The sequence below is a fragment of the Aquarana catesbeiana genome, linkage group LG12, assembly GCF_042186555.1.
Source record: "Aquarana catesbeiana isolate 2022-GZ linkage group LG12, ASM4218655v1, whole genome shotgun sequence".
Taxonomy (NCBI): domain Eukaryota; kingdom Metazoa; phylum Chordata; class Amphibia; order Anura; family Ranidae; genus Aquarana; species Aquarana catesbeiana.
Genome location: NC_133335.1, coordinates 6,226,883 through 6,243,583, shown reverse-complemented (window position 1 = coordinate 6,243,583; position 16,701 = coordinate 6,226,883). Strand labels below are relative to the sequence as shown.

Genomic DNA, 16,701 nt, shown 5'->3' with positions numbered 1-16,701 from the left:
CGATAACTTTTGAGCAAACCAATCAATATACGCTAATTGGGATTTTTTAAACAAAAATATGTAGAAAAATATATATCGGCCTAAACAAAGGAAGACATTTTTTTTTTACATTTTTTTGGGATATTTATTATAGCAAAAAGTCAAAAATATTGTTTTTTTTTTTTTCAAAATTGTCGCTCTTTTTTTGTTTATAGCGCAAAAAATAAAAACTGCAGAGGTGATCAAATACCACCAAAAGAAAGCTCTATTTGTGGGGGGGGGGGACACCTCAATTTTTTTTTTGGGTACAGCACCGCACGACTGCGTAATTGTAAGTTATATTGACGCAGTGCCGTCTCGCAAAAAATGGCCTGGTCAGGAAGGGGGTACATCCTTCCAGGGCTGAAGTGGTTAAAGTTCATGTGTGTAAAGGCAGGTGTCCCAATACTTTTGGTCATATAGTGTAGGTTCCTCATTGCCATCTAGTGGCCAGAATTCAATCATTTTCCCTGTTCATACATTTGATATGCAGAGAATATAGCATGGAAACGTTCGCACACAGCGGATTTACATGTTTCGATGGATGAACAGCTGTGTACATTTTTATATAAATGCACCCATTTAAGTTTAGAGCTTCCCAAAGATATCTGGTTGCTGTGAGTAATGAGAAATGGTTTCCTTGGAACACCGGCCCCAAATTAATTTCAATAAAGTTTATGTATGAAATGAAATGAAAGAAATGAAAGGTGGAACATATATGTACAGATATTAAAAAAAACATTATAAATATAGTTTTTCCAATTTTATATAAGTTATCACATTCCCTCTGTTCACAGCTGCATAGAGAGGTGAGGGTGGAGAAACAGCAGCACCCTGATCTTCCTAGAGAATGACTCTGCGGGGGAGGGGGGGGAATCAGGATGGGTTCTCAGCTAGAGAACTGACCACACTGTGCTCTCATGCTTAGTGTGGTCAGTTTTTAATAGGAATGAAGGGGGACTATCAGGATTTCACATAAAGGAAGCAATACAAGGAGAAAAGGATACTTCTTCATACAAGTACACGGTACAACAGCCACATATCAGAAATAAAAAATGTAGGGTTTACATATTCTTCAATGTGTATTGCTGGAGGTTCATTACTCTGCCGTGCAGGGGGTTAATTGTTGTGACATGCTGGGGGTTATTTATTGGGCAGCATTGGGGGTTAATTATTGTACAGTGCTCATGGTTAATTGTTGTGACATGCTGGGGGTTAATTATTGGGAAACATTAGGGGTTAATTATTGTACAATGCTGGGGGTTAATTGTTGTGACATGCTGGGGGTTAATTATTGGGAAACATTAGGGGTTAATTATTGTACAATGCTGGGGGTTAATTATTGGGAAACGTTTGGGGTTAATTATTGTACAATGCTGGGGGTTAATTACTGTGCGGTGCTGAGGGTTAAGTATTGAACCATGCCCTGGTTAATTACTGTGCTGTGCTGGGGGTTAATTACTGTGTCCTACTGTGGGTTACAGTATATGTAAACCCTTACTTTGTAAAACAACCCATTCAGTTTAAAATAGAAATGAAAGGAAAAAAAAAGTTTGTGGTTTTATATATATATGAATGAATGAATGATTTGTATAGCGCTGCAAATGCGAACTGAATCGCCTCAAGGCGCTTGATCCATGCCGTTAGTCCTGTTTCTTAGAAGAGATGGGTCTTGAGTTTTTTTCTGAAGACCCGATGGTCATACAGTGGGGGCAAAAAAGTATTTAGTCAGCCACCAATTGTCCAAGTTCTCCCACTTAAAAAGATGAGAGAGGCCTGTAATTGTCATCATAGGTATACCTCAACTATGAGAGACAAAATGTGGAAACAAATCCAGACAATCACATTGTCTGATTTTTGAAAGAATTTATTTGCAAATTATGGTGGAAATTTATTGTATTTGGTCACCTACAAACAAGCTAGATTTCTGGCTCTCACAGACCTGTATCTTCTTCTTTAAGGCTGGGTTCACACAATACTACACGACAGTAGTACGACTTTCATCCTACTTTGCTCTGCGACATCAGTCCTACATTGGTCCTACATTGATCCTACATCCATCCGACTTTCATGAACAGGATACTACTTTGATCTGACTTTTCAGATAGTTTTAATTGGTCAAAGGACAAGTATACTAACACACAATGGGAGGGGCTACAGCAGGGGGCAGGAAATAATGCAATGTCGGATGTCTTGGTGTGAATCTTGAGGAGGAACTCCGCGCCAAATTTTAAATAAAAAAAAAGGCATGGATTCCCCCCCAGGAGCATACCAGGCCCTTAGGTCTGGTATGGACCTTCAGGGGAACCCCCTACGCAGAGAAAACGGCGTGGGGGTCCCCCCCAATCCATACCAGACCCTTATCCGAGCACGCAGCCCGGCCGGTCAGGAATGGGGGTGGGGACGAGCGAGCGCCCCCCCCTCCTGAACCGTACCAGGCCACATGCCCTCAACATGGGGGGTGGGTGCTTTGGGGGAGGGGGCGCCCTGCGGGGCCCCCCCCAAAGCACCTTGTCCCCATGTTGAAGAGGACAAGGGCCTCTTCCCGACAACTCTGGCCATTGGTTGTCGGGGTCTGCGGGCGGGGGGGCTTATCGGAATCCGGGAGCCCCCTATAATAAGAGGGCCCCCAGATCCCGGCCCCCCACCCTATGTGAATGAGTATGGAGTACATCGTACCCCTACCCATTCACCTAGGGAAAAAAAGTGTCAATAAAAAAACACAGTACACAGGTTTTTAAAGTAATTTATTAGACAGCTCCGGGGTCTTCTTCCGACTTCGGGGTCTCTCCGGCGTCTCCTCCCGGTGTCCTGATCTTCTGCCGGCTCCTCCACTATCTTCTACAGCTCTATTGCTAGCGGTGGCCCGGACTTCTGCCTTGTGCCTTCTTCCTTCTTCTTTTCTTCCAATGTTGATACGACGCTCTCTCCGGCTGGAATGCTCTCTGTGCGCTCTGCTATGGCTTATATAGGCGGTGACCCCGCCCCCTTATGCCGTCACAGTCCCTGGGCATGCTGGGACTGTGACGGCATAAGGGGGCGGGGTCACAGCCTATATAAGTCAGAGCGGAGCGCCCAGAGTGCATTCCAGCCGGAGAGAGCGTCGTGTCAACATCAGAAGAAGAGAAGACCGGGCTCCTCCGCTATAGTAAAAGAGCGGCAAAAGAGCAGAAGATAGCGGAGGAGCCCGGCAGAAGACCCGGAGAGCGCGGAGAAGAACTGGAGAGACCCCCGAAGAGAAGAAGGCAGCAGAGTGGGCTCCTCCGCTATAGCAAAAGAGCGGCAAAAGAGCAGAAGATAGCGGAGGAGCCCGGCAGAAGACCCGGAGAAGAACCGGAGAGACCCCCGAAGTCGGAAGAAGACCCCCGGAGCTGTCTAATAAATTACTTTAAAAATCTGTGTAGTGTTTTTTTTTAATTGACACTTTTTCCCTAGGTGAATGGGAAGGGGTACGATGTACCCCATACTCATTCACATAAGGTGGGGGGCTGGGATCTGGGGGCCCCATTATTAAAGGGGGCTCCCGGATTCCGATAAGCCCCCCGCCCGCAGACCCCGACAACCAACGGCCAGGGTTGTCGGGAAGAGGCCCTTGTCCTCATCAACATGGGGACAAGGTGCTTTGGGGTGGGGGGGGCCCGCAGCGTGCCCCCCTCTCCCAAGGCACAAACACCCCCATGTTGAGGGCATGCGGCCTGGTACGGTTCAGGAGGGGGGGGCGCTCGCTCGTCCCCACCCCCATTCCTGACCGGCCGGGCTGCGTGCTCGGATAAGGGTCTGGTATGGATTGGGGGGGACCCCCACGCCGTTTTTTCGGCGTAGGGGGTTCCCATCAAGGTCCATACCAGACCTAAGGGCCTGGTATGGTCTTGGGGGGGGGAAACCCATGCCGTTTTTTTATTTAAAATTTGGCACGGAGTTCCCCCTCAAGATCATCTGAGCACAAGTCGCGTGCCGAAGTTGGATCATGTGAGACGGCGATCCGACTTCAATGATAGTCATTAGGCTGAAGTAGGATCAAAGTCGGACCAAAGTAGTACAGGGAGCATTTCTAAAGTCGGAACGACTTGTGTCAGACCAGTTAGGACGGCTCCCATAGGGAAACATTGGATTTCACACGTCATGCGACATGAGCTCCCAATGTCGGAGCGTTTGTTGGACCAGTGTGAACCCAGCCTAAGAGGCTCCTCTGTCCTCCACTCATTACCTATATTAATGGCACCTGTTTGAACTTGTTATCAGTATAAAAGACACCTGTCCACAACCTCAAACAGTCACACTCCAAACTCCACTATGGTGAAGACCAAAGAGCTGTCGAAGGACACCAGAAACAAAATTGTAGACCTGCACCAGGCTGGGAAGATTGAATCTGCAATAGGCAAGCAGCTTGGTGTGAAGAAATCAACCATGGGAGCAATAATTAGAAAATGGAAGACATACAAGACCACTGATAATCTCCCTCCATCTGGGGCTCCACGCAAGATCTCACCCCGTGGGGTCAAAATGATCACAAGAACGGTGAGCAAAAATCCCAGAACCACACGGGGGGACCTAGTGAATGACCTGCAGAGAGCTGGGACCAACGTAACAAAGGCTACCATCAGTAACACACTACGCCGCCAGGGATTCAGATCCTGCAGTGCCAGACGTGTCCTCCTACTTAAGCCAGTACATGTCCGGGCCCGTCTGAGGTTTGTTAAAGAGCATTTGGATGATCCAGAAGAGGATTGGGAGAATGTCATATGGTCAGATGAAACCAAAGTAGAACTGTCTGATAGAAACACAACTCGTCGTGTTTGGAGGAGAGAGAATGCTGAGTTGCAACTAAAGAACACCATACCTACTGTGAAGCATGGGGGTGGCAACATCATGCTTTGGGGCTGTTTCTCTACAAAGGGAACAGGACGACAGATCCATGTACATGAAAGAATGAATGGGGCCATGTATCGTGAGATTTTGAGTGCAAACCTCCTCCCATCAGCAAGGGTATTGAAGATGAAACGTGGCTGGGTCTTTCAGCATGACAATGATCCCAAACACACCGCCCGGGCAACGAAGGAGTGGCTTCGTAAGAAGCATTTCAAGGTCCTGGAGTGGCCTAGCCAGTCTCCAGATCTCAACCCTCATAGGAAACCTTTGCAGGGAGTTGAAAGTCCGTGTTGCTCAGCGACAGACCCAAAACATCACTGCTCTAGAGGAGATCTGCATGGAGGAATGGGCCAAAATACCAGCAACAGTGTGTGACAACCTTGTGAAGAAAACATTTGACTTCTGTCATTGCCAACAAAGGATATATAACAAAGTATTGAGATGAACTTTTCATATTGACCAAATACTTATTTTTCACCATAATTTGCAAATAAATTCTTTCAAAAAATCAGACAATGTGATTGTCTGGATTTGTTTCCACATTTTGTCTCTCGTAGTTGAGGTATACCTATGATGACAATTACAGGCCTCTCTCATATTTTTAAGTGGGAGAACTTCCACAATTGGTGGCTGAATATATATATATATATATATATATATATATATATATATATATATATATATATATATACACACACACACACACACACACATTATAAATACCTTTTCCACCTCTTCTTTTATAAGTGATCACATACCCTCTGTTCTGAGAGCTAGGGGAGGAGAAACAGCAGCACACTGGTCTCCCATTGCTATGTGAGGGGGAGGGAGGGCATGTCAGGACAAGTGTGATCATTGAAAGAGGCTTAGCACAGCTATATAACTGACCACGCTGTGCTCTCATGCCTAATGTGGTCAATTTCTAATAAGAAAGCAGGGGGGGACTGGCAGGATCACCAGGGATTTCACACAAAGAAAGCAATACAAATACAACAGGAGACTTGTGCATACAAGTACATGGGACAGCAGGCTCACACCAGGAATAGGAAATGTTGGGTTGACATATTCTTTAACTTCTACATGTAAAGAACACATTTCACGTTTTTGTTTTGTCTTTTTTTTTGCCGGCACATCCCCAGTATGACATGTTTTCCTGTAATAATGTGTGATATAAAAAGCTATGTATCAACACTCACCAGATTTATCAAAAACGCCATCAAATTGCTGGGCGGCACCAAGATCAAGTAGATGAAATATAATTCTTCTGACACAGGAACGAAAAATGTAAATAGGTTGTATATTATCGGGATGAGGGAGGACTGCAAGAGACCAGAAATCCAGGTGAGAGGTGACCCGGCGCCAGAATGTCGGCCGCAATAAAATCGAAAAGCAACATGTGATCAACCTACAAATTTCACATTTTACACCAATACTTTACTTTCATTTTTATTTCCTATAGCTTTTGGCTACAGATAAAAAAGGACAAAATATATTAGTAGTACTACATTGTAAAAAGAAAAAAAAAGTCAGATTGTTAGCTCATGTTGACGCGTTTCATCACAATTGACGTCATCAGGGGACCGGAACATCCAGGCATCCAACGTATATGAGTTTCTTCATGAATTTGTCATTTTTTTAATGGTATTTACTTGCACATGTCACTTCTTTTTGTAGTAGATTTGTACTCTTGTCATTTAACTGCTTAGCGGCCGCGCTACTACATCTACTGTGGCAGGGCGGCTTCTGTGGTCTGGATCACGTATCTGGTATGTGATCAGCACCTCTACGTAAGGGGCGTGCGCCCGCCACCCCGGCTGTGATCTGAACTGTTACAAAACAATGATTGACCGCTGGGATTCGCTGATCGTCTCCGTCATTCATGGAAGCGAGCTCTGTGTTGTAAACAACACAGAGCTCTGTACACTGACAGGCGATCTTGCTGTTTTGTTATTCCCTGCAAAGCAGGGAAAAAAGACAAGATCACTTAGTAAAAGCACTACATATTACACACATTACACATTGTTAGGCACACAGTTAACCCCTTGAATGCCCCTAGATGTTAACACCTTCCCAACCAGTGTCATTAGTACAGTGACAGTGCATAGTATTATCACTGATCACTGTATTAGTGTCGCTGAGGATGTCAGAGTCAGTTAGTCAGTAACCCCCCTCAGGCATCAGTTAGTGTCAGATTGCTAACCGCACTATCGCAGCCCCATTACAGGTCGCTGATGGCCATAGTTGCTAGTGTAAAAAAATTAAAAAGGAATTCCGGTATATATCCCATAGTTTGTAGACACTATAACTTTCACACAAACCAATCAATATACACTTATTGGGATTTTCTTTTTTAACCAAAGACATGTAGCAGAATACATTTTGGCCTAAATTCATAGTATTAATGTTACATGCACTTATATTATGCAAACATTGTGAGTGTTGTACTAGATTACGCTATGTGGAATTTTTTTATCTATTGCTTGCAATGAGCAAAATACAGATGAAAAGTGTCCAGTGAACAGCGATTATCCCTTTGATTGATAAGCGTGTTAATCAGCAAAGTCTGGTAAGTGGATTACCTTCAGGGCTGTGACACAAGTGGTGTGGTGATGGAGACTTGGGATCGCTGCTAATATTTTCTTCCACGATCGTCTAGTTTATACTCACCTGCTTTTTCTTAATTGACTTTCACTGAGTGGATCACCATTTGATACTTTGTTTAAGTGGACTCTTAAGCAATTTCATTGATATTTTTAAATATTTGCTATTTTTGCACTAGCACTGCTAATGTTTTAGAAATTTTTCTTTGATATATATTCTATGCATCTCGTTTTAGTATAGCAGCTGCTGACTATTGTTTTATCAACATTTTCTCTGTGTGCGTTGAGGGAGGGATACTGAACATAGTTTTTTTTTATCTCCCATTCTTTGATATACTCTGTCCTGTGATTCTGAAGCTGTATACTCTGTCCTGTGATTCTGGAGCTGTATACTCTGTCCTGTGATTCTGGAGCTGTATACTCTGTCCTGTGATTCTGGAGCTGTATTCTCTGTCCTGTGATTCTGGAGCTGTATTCTCTGTCCTGTGATTCTGGGGCTGTATACTCTGTCCTGTAATGCTGAGCTGTATACTCTGTCCTGTAATGCTGAGCTGTATACTCTGTCCTGTAATGCTGAGCTGTATACTCTGTCCTGTAATGCTGAGCTGTATACTCTGTCCTGTAATGCTGAGCTGTATACTCTGTCCTGTAATGCTGAGCTGTATACTCTGTCCTGTGATGCTGAGCTGTATACTCCTGACACTATGGGTGGAAGCAAGTGAAATACAGGTGACGGAGTGGGCGGATTCTATAAGGGGTGGGACTTATGAGAAGCAGGAGGGGTCAAAAAGGAAGGGCGGGGTCTAGAGAGATCTCTACAACGTGGTTCTCTCATCCTTTGACTCTTCTTCGGACCCAGTTGGGGCTCCATTAGGTAGTAGAAAGCTGCCACATGGTCATTTATTTGGAGCCTCCAAGAGCTTCACCACCCAAATCCCAGAGAGTTTCTCTTGCTGTCTGCAGACAAATAAAATGCTGCAAACAAATCTGTTGCTTAGAATGTGGCTCACAGGACATGAACTCCGATTTGTAGACATGAAAAAGCTGAAGTGACCCTCTAGAGACGATGTCACTAACTTACCAAGATAAAGAAGAAGGACCATCGGTCATGATGAATCTTCCTCTTCCAAAACATAAATGTGATTGAGTAAACATAGAGGACCGTGGCCATGCCGTAACCCAAAATTTCCACAATCTGCAAATCAAAAACATAACTGTAATGTAACTAACATAATCAGATTCCTCAGACGCTGACCAAATGTAGAATTGTCATGAAGTTATTGTAATCTGAGGCCACCCTAAACCTGACCTCCAGCCTTCCCTTCAGTCTTGCACAGGTGTACCGGTTCCTCTCCTGGACTGAAATGCCTTCCTCTGATTTCACCGCACACTGTGAGCTTCTCACATTTTGCATTAGAAGCTGCAACAAGTCAGATAGAGCCCTCCTCAGTTCCTGGCTGGAGGACGAGTGCCTAGGAATGCCTACTATTCCAGACTGACATCCTGGAGGACGCACCGGCCCACCCCTTTCATTTATTGGATTTAAACTCTTCCAATCATGGAGGCTCAGCATCACATATGGGCAAGGCTGCTGTTAGAAATCACGGGGCCCCATACAGCCTACCTGTCAGATGACCCCCCCCCCCCCCCCCACCGCCAGAAGTGACTAAGGACATAGATTTTATCAGTCCCTTTCTTTTCAGCCTCAGTTGCAAAGATGAATGAATTGGAAGCACTCTGAAGCTTCTTGCTCATTCATAAACTGAAGCATAGTAAACACGGTTTACTATGCTTCAGTGATGAATGGACACAGGAGTGATTGGTACTGATCACTCACTATGTTCATTCAGGAAAAAAAGGGGCCAATAAATTATATATTTACTGGCTCCTTCCCTCCTTCCTTCCCTCTCCATCCTAAAACATCCCCCTGTGTGCCTACAGCAGCTTCCAGCAGAGGAGGAGAGGAGGGAAGCCAGTAGCTTCCGGGGGGAAGGGGCACACAGGGGGGGCCGAGACAGCAGATGGAAGGGGTGCATGTGCTACAAACACTCTCCTGTACTGCAGCCAGAGGAAGAAGCTGGCACCGTTGCAGGGGAAGGTAGAAGAGGATTGATGTCTGTAATAAGACAGTACAGCCGACCCTCCTTCTGAGCAGGTGCCCGGGCCCCCCCTATTGAACTAATGAGGCCTGGGCCCAGTACAGGAGTGCTGACTGTACTGTTTTATCAGAGGCAATACTTGTGGGCAATAGGTGGGGTGGTCTGCATGCAAATGAAGTCTGCATAGGCACGCCCACTCCTCCAGACTGACATCCGCCCTCAAAAAGGTGTTCTGATATTTGCATAACTCCTCCCAAGAGCCAGCCCACTGTTTGTATCAAAATGTAAGCTTCCCCGCCAGAGGCGGCTCTAGGCTTTGTGAGGCCTTAGGCAAAACTTACACATGAGGCCCCACGGACTGGGACGCTCTGTGATGAGGTCGCTATTCCTCAGGCTGCGGGCAGTATCTGATTTGTCCATCAGCTCCTAAGGCACAGAGTCCCAGTGGGGGTAGGCGGAGCCACCGGCGTCAACTTCAGTGATTGAGAACAGGCAAATTAGGAGGCCGCGAGGCCCCTGTGAGTGCGAGGCCTTAGGCGACCGCCTAATTTGCCTAATTAGAGAGCCGCCTCTGTTCCCCGCATCCAATTCACATGACAGGAGAGTGTGACCGACTTTCAGTGGAGCCAGTTCACGCAGCTCTGGGGCGGCCATGGTCTGCACTGGAAAAGGGACCTGATTCGCACGTGAATTGGTGAACAGGGACGCACCCGACCCCCTCCTGTGACCCGTATCAGTGTGAACCTCTTGAGGGGAGTACTGAGGCAGGGTGCTCTGATGTTTTCGGGAAAATATGTACAGCCTTTGCCGGCTCCTCCCACCAGCCACGATTTGCCTGCACTGAGACCAGGGGTGCCGCCCAGCTAATCCATGCGCCTGGACCTTAATCTACATGCAGGGCGCCGGACGCATGGATTTCAATGGGTTTTTTTTTTAAGCACATGATTAGAGCCTGAGCACTGCCCCCAGAGGCCACCCACTTGTGTGACAATAGTAAATTATTATTCACTATTGTCTTCCTGATTCTCCTCCTGGCCAATTAGGAAGCAGGTCCTGAGACCCGATTGGCCAGGGGATCTTAGGACTCCCGGCCAATTGGGTCTCAGGACCCACTTCTTGTTGGCCAGGAGGAGAAGCAACGGCCCCGTAGGGAGGAGCAGCAGCCCTACCATCTGCCTCCTAAGGTAAGGAGGCCTCTGATCATCCGTCTTCCATGGGGGGGGGATTGCCGCCTTCCTGTCCGTCTTCCGCGTGGGGGGGGGGGGAGGGGATTGGTTTGCCGCCGCTTTCCCCGCCCCCCCCCCCCCCAAAAAAAAACATTGAGCACCAGCCGCCACTGAGACCCAGTGATGATAACATTGCTTTGGACCTTCTTCCTTCCAAGCTTGGTGACAATGATGGACCAGGACTGAACAATGTGGGTTGGCAAGGTTTCCTTGCAGAGGACCAACGCACCCCCTGATGTGGCAGATATATAGCGGTGCAATCAGACAAACTCATACTTCTTCTTGCTGATTGGAGAGCTCTGGCTATAACACAGCAGGGGACATGTTGGACCTCTACAGAGAGACCACTACTTCCAAGCAGAGAGCAACAGTCCTTCTCTGAAGCTGCTTGGAAGGGACAGACTTCTCTACTCGGGATGTGGCTGATTTCTACAGAAAACCAACTGTAATGCCCCGTACACACGGTCGGATTTTCCGACGGAAAATGTGTGATAGGACCTTGTTGTCGGAAATTCCGACCGTGTGTAGGCTCCATCACACATTTTCCATCGGATTTTCCGACACACAAAGTTTGAGAGCTTGCTATAAAATCTTCCGACAACAAAATCCGTTGTCGGAAATTCCGATCGTGTGTACACAAATCCGACGGACAAAGTGCCACGCATGCTCAGAATAAATAAAGAGATGAAAGCTATTGGCCACTGCCCCGTTTATAGTCCCGACGTACGTGTTTTACGTCACCGCGTTTAGAACGGTCGGATTTTCCGACAACTTTGTGTGACCGTGTGTATGCAAGACAAGTTTGAGCCAACATCCGTCGGAAAAAATCCTAGGATTTTGTTGTCGGAATGTCCGAACAAAGTCCGACCGTGTGTACGGGGCATAAGACTTGGCTCATCTTTTGTTTTGATGCACCTGGAGTGTGTTAGGCTGATTTAAAATGAAGCCCGGTTGGGTTTTAAATGAGTAGAATTTCAGAGGTTAAGCTAAATGCATGGCTGTGAAAAGCTGAGCAATGATACTCACAAGCAGCACCGTGTTAAAGAATGACAGATGGACGGAATAGCTGAACGCAAACAGGATGGCGACCATCAGGAAAAGGAGGAGCCAATAGAGAGTGATGTCCACCAGGGCTTGTCCAAACCAGTACGCGGATGGGAAAAGGCCGGAAATACGCAGCTGGGAGCGAGCTTTGATCTGGAAGGAGAAAGATTCGGTGGTTGTGATCATGGCCAAAAGATAGAAAAAAGATCACCTAGGAGGACCTTTACTCTACAGGCTTCATAAACAGCTGAGCTCCGTTCACCAACTTCTGTCAGATTCTGTTGGGTTCTTTGTTGCCTCAAGGGGGGAGGTTTTTCCTCACTTCCTGTCCCAGTGACAACAAGAGGAGAATCTCTGAGATGGAAGCAGGTGACAATAGCAAAAAAAATAAATTTTTTTTAGTATTGGGGGAGAGTTAAAACCTCTGTGAGACCTCCCGATCTGATAACCCTCATTCCCATCATTCTTATTCTGGTGTCGGCAAGCTGAGAAGTGAACGGGAAATCTCCTTCGACAAAATAGATCTTTCCCATCAGGCTAGGCTGGGGTTGGGTATTTTTAGTCCCATTACTTTGTACAGTAAGTCTTTATCAGTTAGAAGCATACTAGGAAACATACTGACACAAAAGTTAAAATGAACCTGAAAGTGAAGATTTCGGACATTTTAAGAAATATTTTATGTGCCTAAGCAGTACCCTGAGAAATCTATCCTTTGTCTTGAATTCCTTTGGAAAACTAGCAGAGCATTTCCTGTTCTTAGGCACTCCTCTTCTGTAAGCTCATAGCTGCATATCTGCAATGTGAGATCAGCTAAGGCACTGCTACCTCTGACTGCTAGTGCTAGGCTCAACAGATTTGTAGTAAGGTTTGGTGATGTCACTACTTTGCTGCTCATTGTTCTCCTTGCTGGAGAGGAAGCTGTACCTGAGGATGTGAAGTGCAAGGATCTCTCTGCTTCCAAGGTTGGTAGTCTCAAGAGATGTGGAGTGAGATTTGGTGATGTCACTACCAAAGGAGGCCGGTGGTATTTTTTTGGGGGCAAGTGGCAAACAGTGCACAGCCAGCCACCCCCTTTCCGCGGTCGGGTCAGCCGCAAAACCTTACCCCTCCCCTATCCTCTGTCGGTCGGTCAGTGTCACCCGGTGGCCACAACACTTACCGTGGGCTTCCCTCTGGGCGACCAGCTTCTATATCTCCTCTCCTCATGTCTCCCCCAGTGGCGGGTCTCCTCCTTCCACTCCGGGGGGCCAGAAAAGCTTCCCTCCGGGTGACAGATGGGCGGCCCGCTAGCTTTCCCTGTGTCTCTTCTCCTCGCATCTACTCCCTCCTCTCTCCACCTCCCGGCGGCCAGCTTAGCTTCTCCTTTCAGCCAATCGGTAAATGTATTTCAAGACCCACTTCCTGATTGGCCGGGAGGAGAATCAGTGTGAAAATAGCGAATATTCATTCACTATTGTCACGTGGGCCCACCCTATTTTGAAGCCATTTTGAAGACTATTAGAGCCTCTGGCTCTAATCACGTGCTTCAAAAAACTTCCCCCCTCCCATTGGAATCCATGGTCCAGCGTCCCTGTATGCAGACCAGGGGGGCGGACGCATGGATAGGAGTGCGGCGCCCATGCGTCCCTATGGATGGGCCGCCACTGGTTTCTACTTTGCTGCTCACTATTCTCCTTTCTGGAGAGGAAGCTGTAAACAGAAAAGGAGGTAAGGGCACTCTGGTGGAGGTGGATGGCTGGTCAGGGGAGGTGATGGTTGGAAGGCACTTCAGGCAGCACTTTGGGTGAGGAGAAGCAACTCTGAAAACATATAAAAGAAAGAAAGGTGCCTCTAAGTGCAATATTAAAAGATTTAATCAAGTGCACAAGGGGTTAAAAGCACTTACAGGATTGTGGATTGTTAAAAGCCTGTAACATGGAGTCCTCCTCTGGTAAATGGATCCGTCCTCTGTCCGCAAATAGAGCCAAGTAACGCGGTCCAGCAGCTGTTAGATTACTTCCATGCGTGCGGGAGCGAGGAGGCAGTGAGGCGGCCTGTGTTCTGGGTTCGAGCTGGAATGCATTTCGGAGCATGCGCGGCTCCTTCGTCAGACCTGTTGAAGAAGCCGTGCATGCTCCGAAACGCGTTACCTGTAAGTGCTTTTAACACCTTGTGCCCTTGATTAAATCTTTTAATATTGCACTTAGAGGCACCTTTCTTTCTTTTATATGAAGAGGAAGCTGTGTCTGAGGACATGCAGTGCAAGCCGTCAAGCCTGACAGTCTCAAGATATAGAGTGAGATTTGGTGATGTCACTACTGTGCTGCTCACTGTTCTCTTTGCTGGAGAGAAAGTTGTACCTAAGGAACTGAAGTGCAAGCATCTCCCTGCTTCCAATCCTGGTGGCCTCAGGAGTTTTGGTGAGGTCACTTCTGTGCTGCTGACTGTTTCCATTGCTAGAGAGAAATTTATACCTGAGGCAGTGCCCGGACAAGGCCATCCAGCGCCCAGGGCTAAGATTCCAAACTGCGTCTTCCTCCCCCGCTCATGATGTGCAAGCTTAGGGGATCCTACACCCAGCAGTCACTTGCTTGTATAAATCACTGCTGCTGTTACTACTTGCAACAGAAGGAAGGTACCCCCAGTAAACCATTGCACCCAGGGCAGCTGCCCTTCCTGCACACCCCTTCTCCTGGCCCTGACCTGAGATCTGGAGTGAGATTTGGTGTTGTCCCTACAATGCTACTCACTGTTCTCTTTGCTTGAGAGGAAGCTGCACCTGAGAACCTACAATGCAAGGATCTCCCTGCTTGTACTTCATCCATTCTGTGGATCTGTGCAGTCATCAGATAACCACCAGTCATCTGGAGTCAGCTCTGACATGACGAGCAAAGCTCTGTCTCTACCAACATTGTTGCCTCCACAAAGAGACACAGAGCAGAACAGGGCATGGTAAGTCTGTATTGGAGAAAAGATCAGCTGCCAGAAGCCCACAGATAATACTGGTAACTAGTCCTAGTCCGTACCCTTGCCTTTTTTGGGCCTCCAAAGTAGAGATCCACTTTCAAAGAGTAGTATGGGGTTGGTTTGTTTTTTCTGAATTATACTTACTTAGGTGGATGCAGCATCGGTTCGATGCTGCATCTGTCCCCCGCTGGCTCTAACCCTGAAAACCGAGCGATCAAACATCGCCGTTCGTTCAGTTCTTAGGGCTTCCTGAGCAGAGAGCTGGTGACTGTCAGTCACCGTCTCTCTGCTTTGTCCCCCCCCCAGAGCTCACTGGAGCGCTGGGCTGTGGAGGGGGCGGTTTGCTGAAAGGCAGATCTGGGTGCCGGTCCGGGCATATGGGCAGATCTCAACTTCATTGTCGTGATCTTGCCCAAGCCTGGACCGGCTCTGGGACATCAGCTGACAGCGGGCTTCAGCCCGCTGTCTGCTGAAAAGGGGTCACAGGAGTGCAGAACGAACAGCACTCGTGTGATCCACAGGAGAAGTACAGCCAAATGAGATTTCCCCGTACTTCTCCTTTAAATCTTAATCAGAAAACATGATAGTAATTAAGTCCCATAGCCTATACCAGTGGTCTCCAAACTGCTGTCTGGGGGCCAGATGAGGCCCTTTGCTTGCCTTTATATGGCCCTTGGCCATATGTCACCAACGAAGGGGCACAGTTCCTCCCAATAACACAGATTATGAGGCACAATTCCTACCAATGACACCAACGATGGGACAAATTTCCTCCCAATGACACAAACAATGAGGCCCAATGCCATCAATGATGGGGCACAATTCCTCCCAATGACGCCAACCATAGGGCCCAATGTCACCAATGATGGGGCATAGTTCCTCCCAATAACACCAACTATGAAGCCCAATGATGGGGCACAATTCTTCCCAATGACACCAAGGATGGGTTAATTCATCCCAATGACACCAACGATGGGGCCCAATGTCACCAATGATGGGGCACAGTTCCTCCCAATAACACCAACAATGAGGCCCAATGATGGAGCACAATTACTCCCAATGACACCAAGGATGGGGCATAATTCCTACCAAAGACCCCAACTATGGAGTGCAATTCTTCTCACTGACACCAAAGATGGGGCATTGTTTACTCCAACTGATGCTGGGACATTTTCTACCCCTGATGGCCACAGTCTGGCCCCCCTAAAACCTGAAGGCCAGTAAACTAGCCCTTTAATTACAAAGTTTGGAGACCCCTGGCCTATACTAACCTTCATATCCTGCATACTAGTCATTGCAAAGTGGGGGGCAAGTCCAGACGCAAAGATCATAGACACCAATCCCATGTAGAAAATCTCAAATGATGAGCGATCCCTGTAGTCCTGGTGACAAAAAGAAAAATTGTTACAACAAAAGATTTATTTTTCCTCTCCGATCCAGTAGTTTTCATTGTGTGGTCCAGCCCTTAGGGTTAGGTACAAACACCTTTATTACATAGGACTGACCTGCTGTGAGAAGTATGCAGTGTCTGTGACAGATACAGCACAGAGAGCAGTTCAGATGGAGCTGTATGCTCCGGATCCCTCTGCCCGGCCCAAATTCCTTCCCTCACCCCCACCCCATCTGCTCAGTTGAGTGCAGGAGGGAGGAGAAGGGCAGCGAACTCATATAGTGTAATGACTGCATGAGCAGAGAGTGGGAGGTGAGCTGTCTGCTACTCACATCCTGCATGGCAGTCCCGACCTGGCACAGATATGCGGCAGTTTTCTATACTGAAAACTGACACATTCCCTCTGATAACAATAGAGCAGACCCAGTGCCAGTTCCTCTGCAATAGAAACTGGTGCAGGTGGCGACGGTGTATTGCTGTGTATTAAAATAACCTCATGACCTGATACA

The 16,701-nt window shown here is 47.2% G+C and overlaps 1 protein-coding gene across 4 annotated transcripts in view; it reads right to left on the bottom strand.

The window, feature by feature from the left end:
• LOC141113858 (cholesterol transporter ABCA5-like) overlaps positions 1-16,701 on the bottom strand; it is a 97,378-nt gene that overhangs the window by 15,948 nt on the left and 64,729 nt on the right. For 3 of the 4 annotated variants that reach the window (XM_073607188.1, XM_073607190.1, XM_073607191.1), the window contains 4 exons: positions 16,074-16,184; positions 11,839-12,009; positions 8,569-8,682; positions 6,084-6,206 (listed from right to left, as the gene is read on the bottom strand). In XM_073607188.1, the coding sequence (XP_073463289.1) occupies positions 6,084-6,206; positions 8,569-8,682; positions 11,839-12,009; positions 16,074-16,184 (519 nt within the window). The remainder of the gene's footprint in view (positions 1-6,083; positions 6,207-8,568; positions 8,683-11,838; positions 12,010-16,073; positions 16,185-16,701) is intronic. The other variant, XM_073607189.1, reaches the window with a different exon arrangement.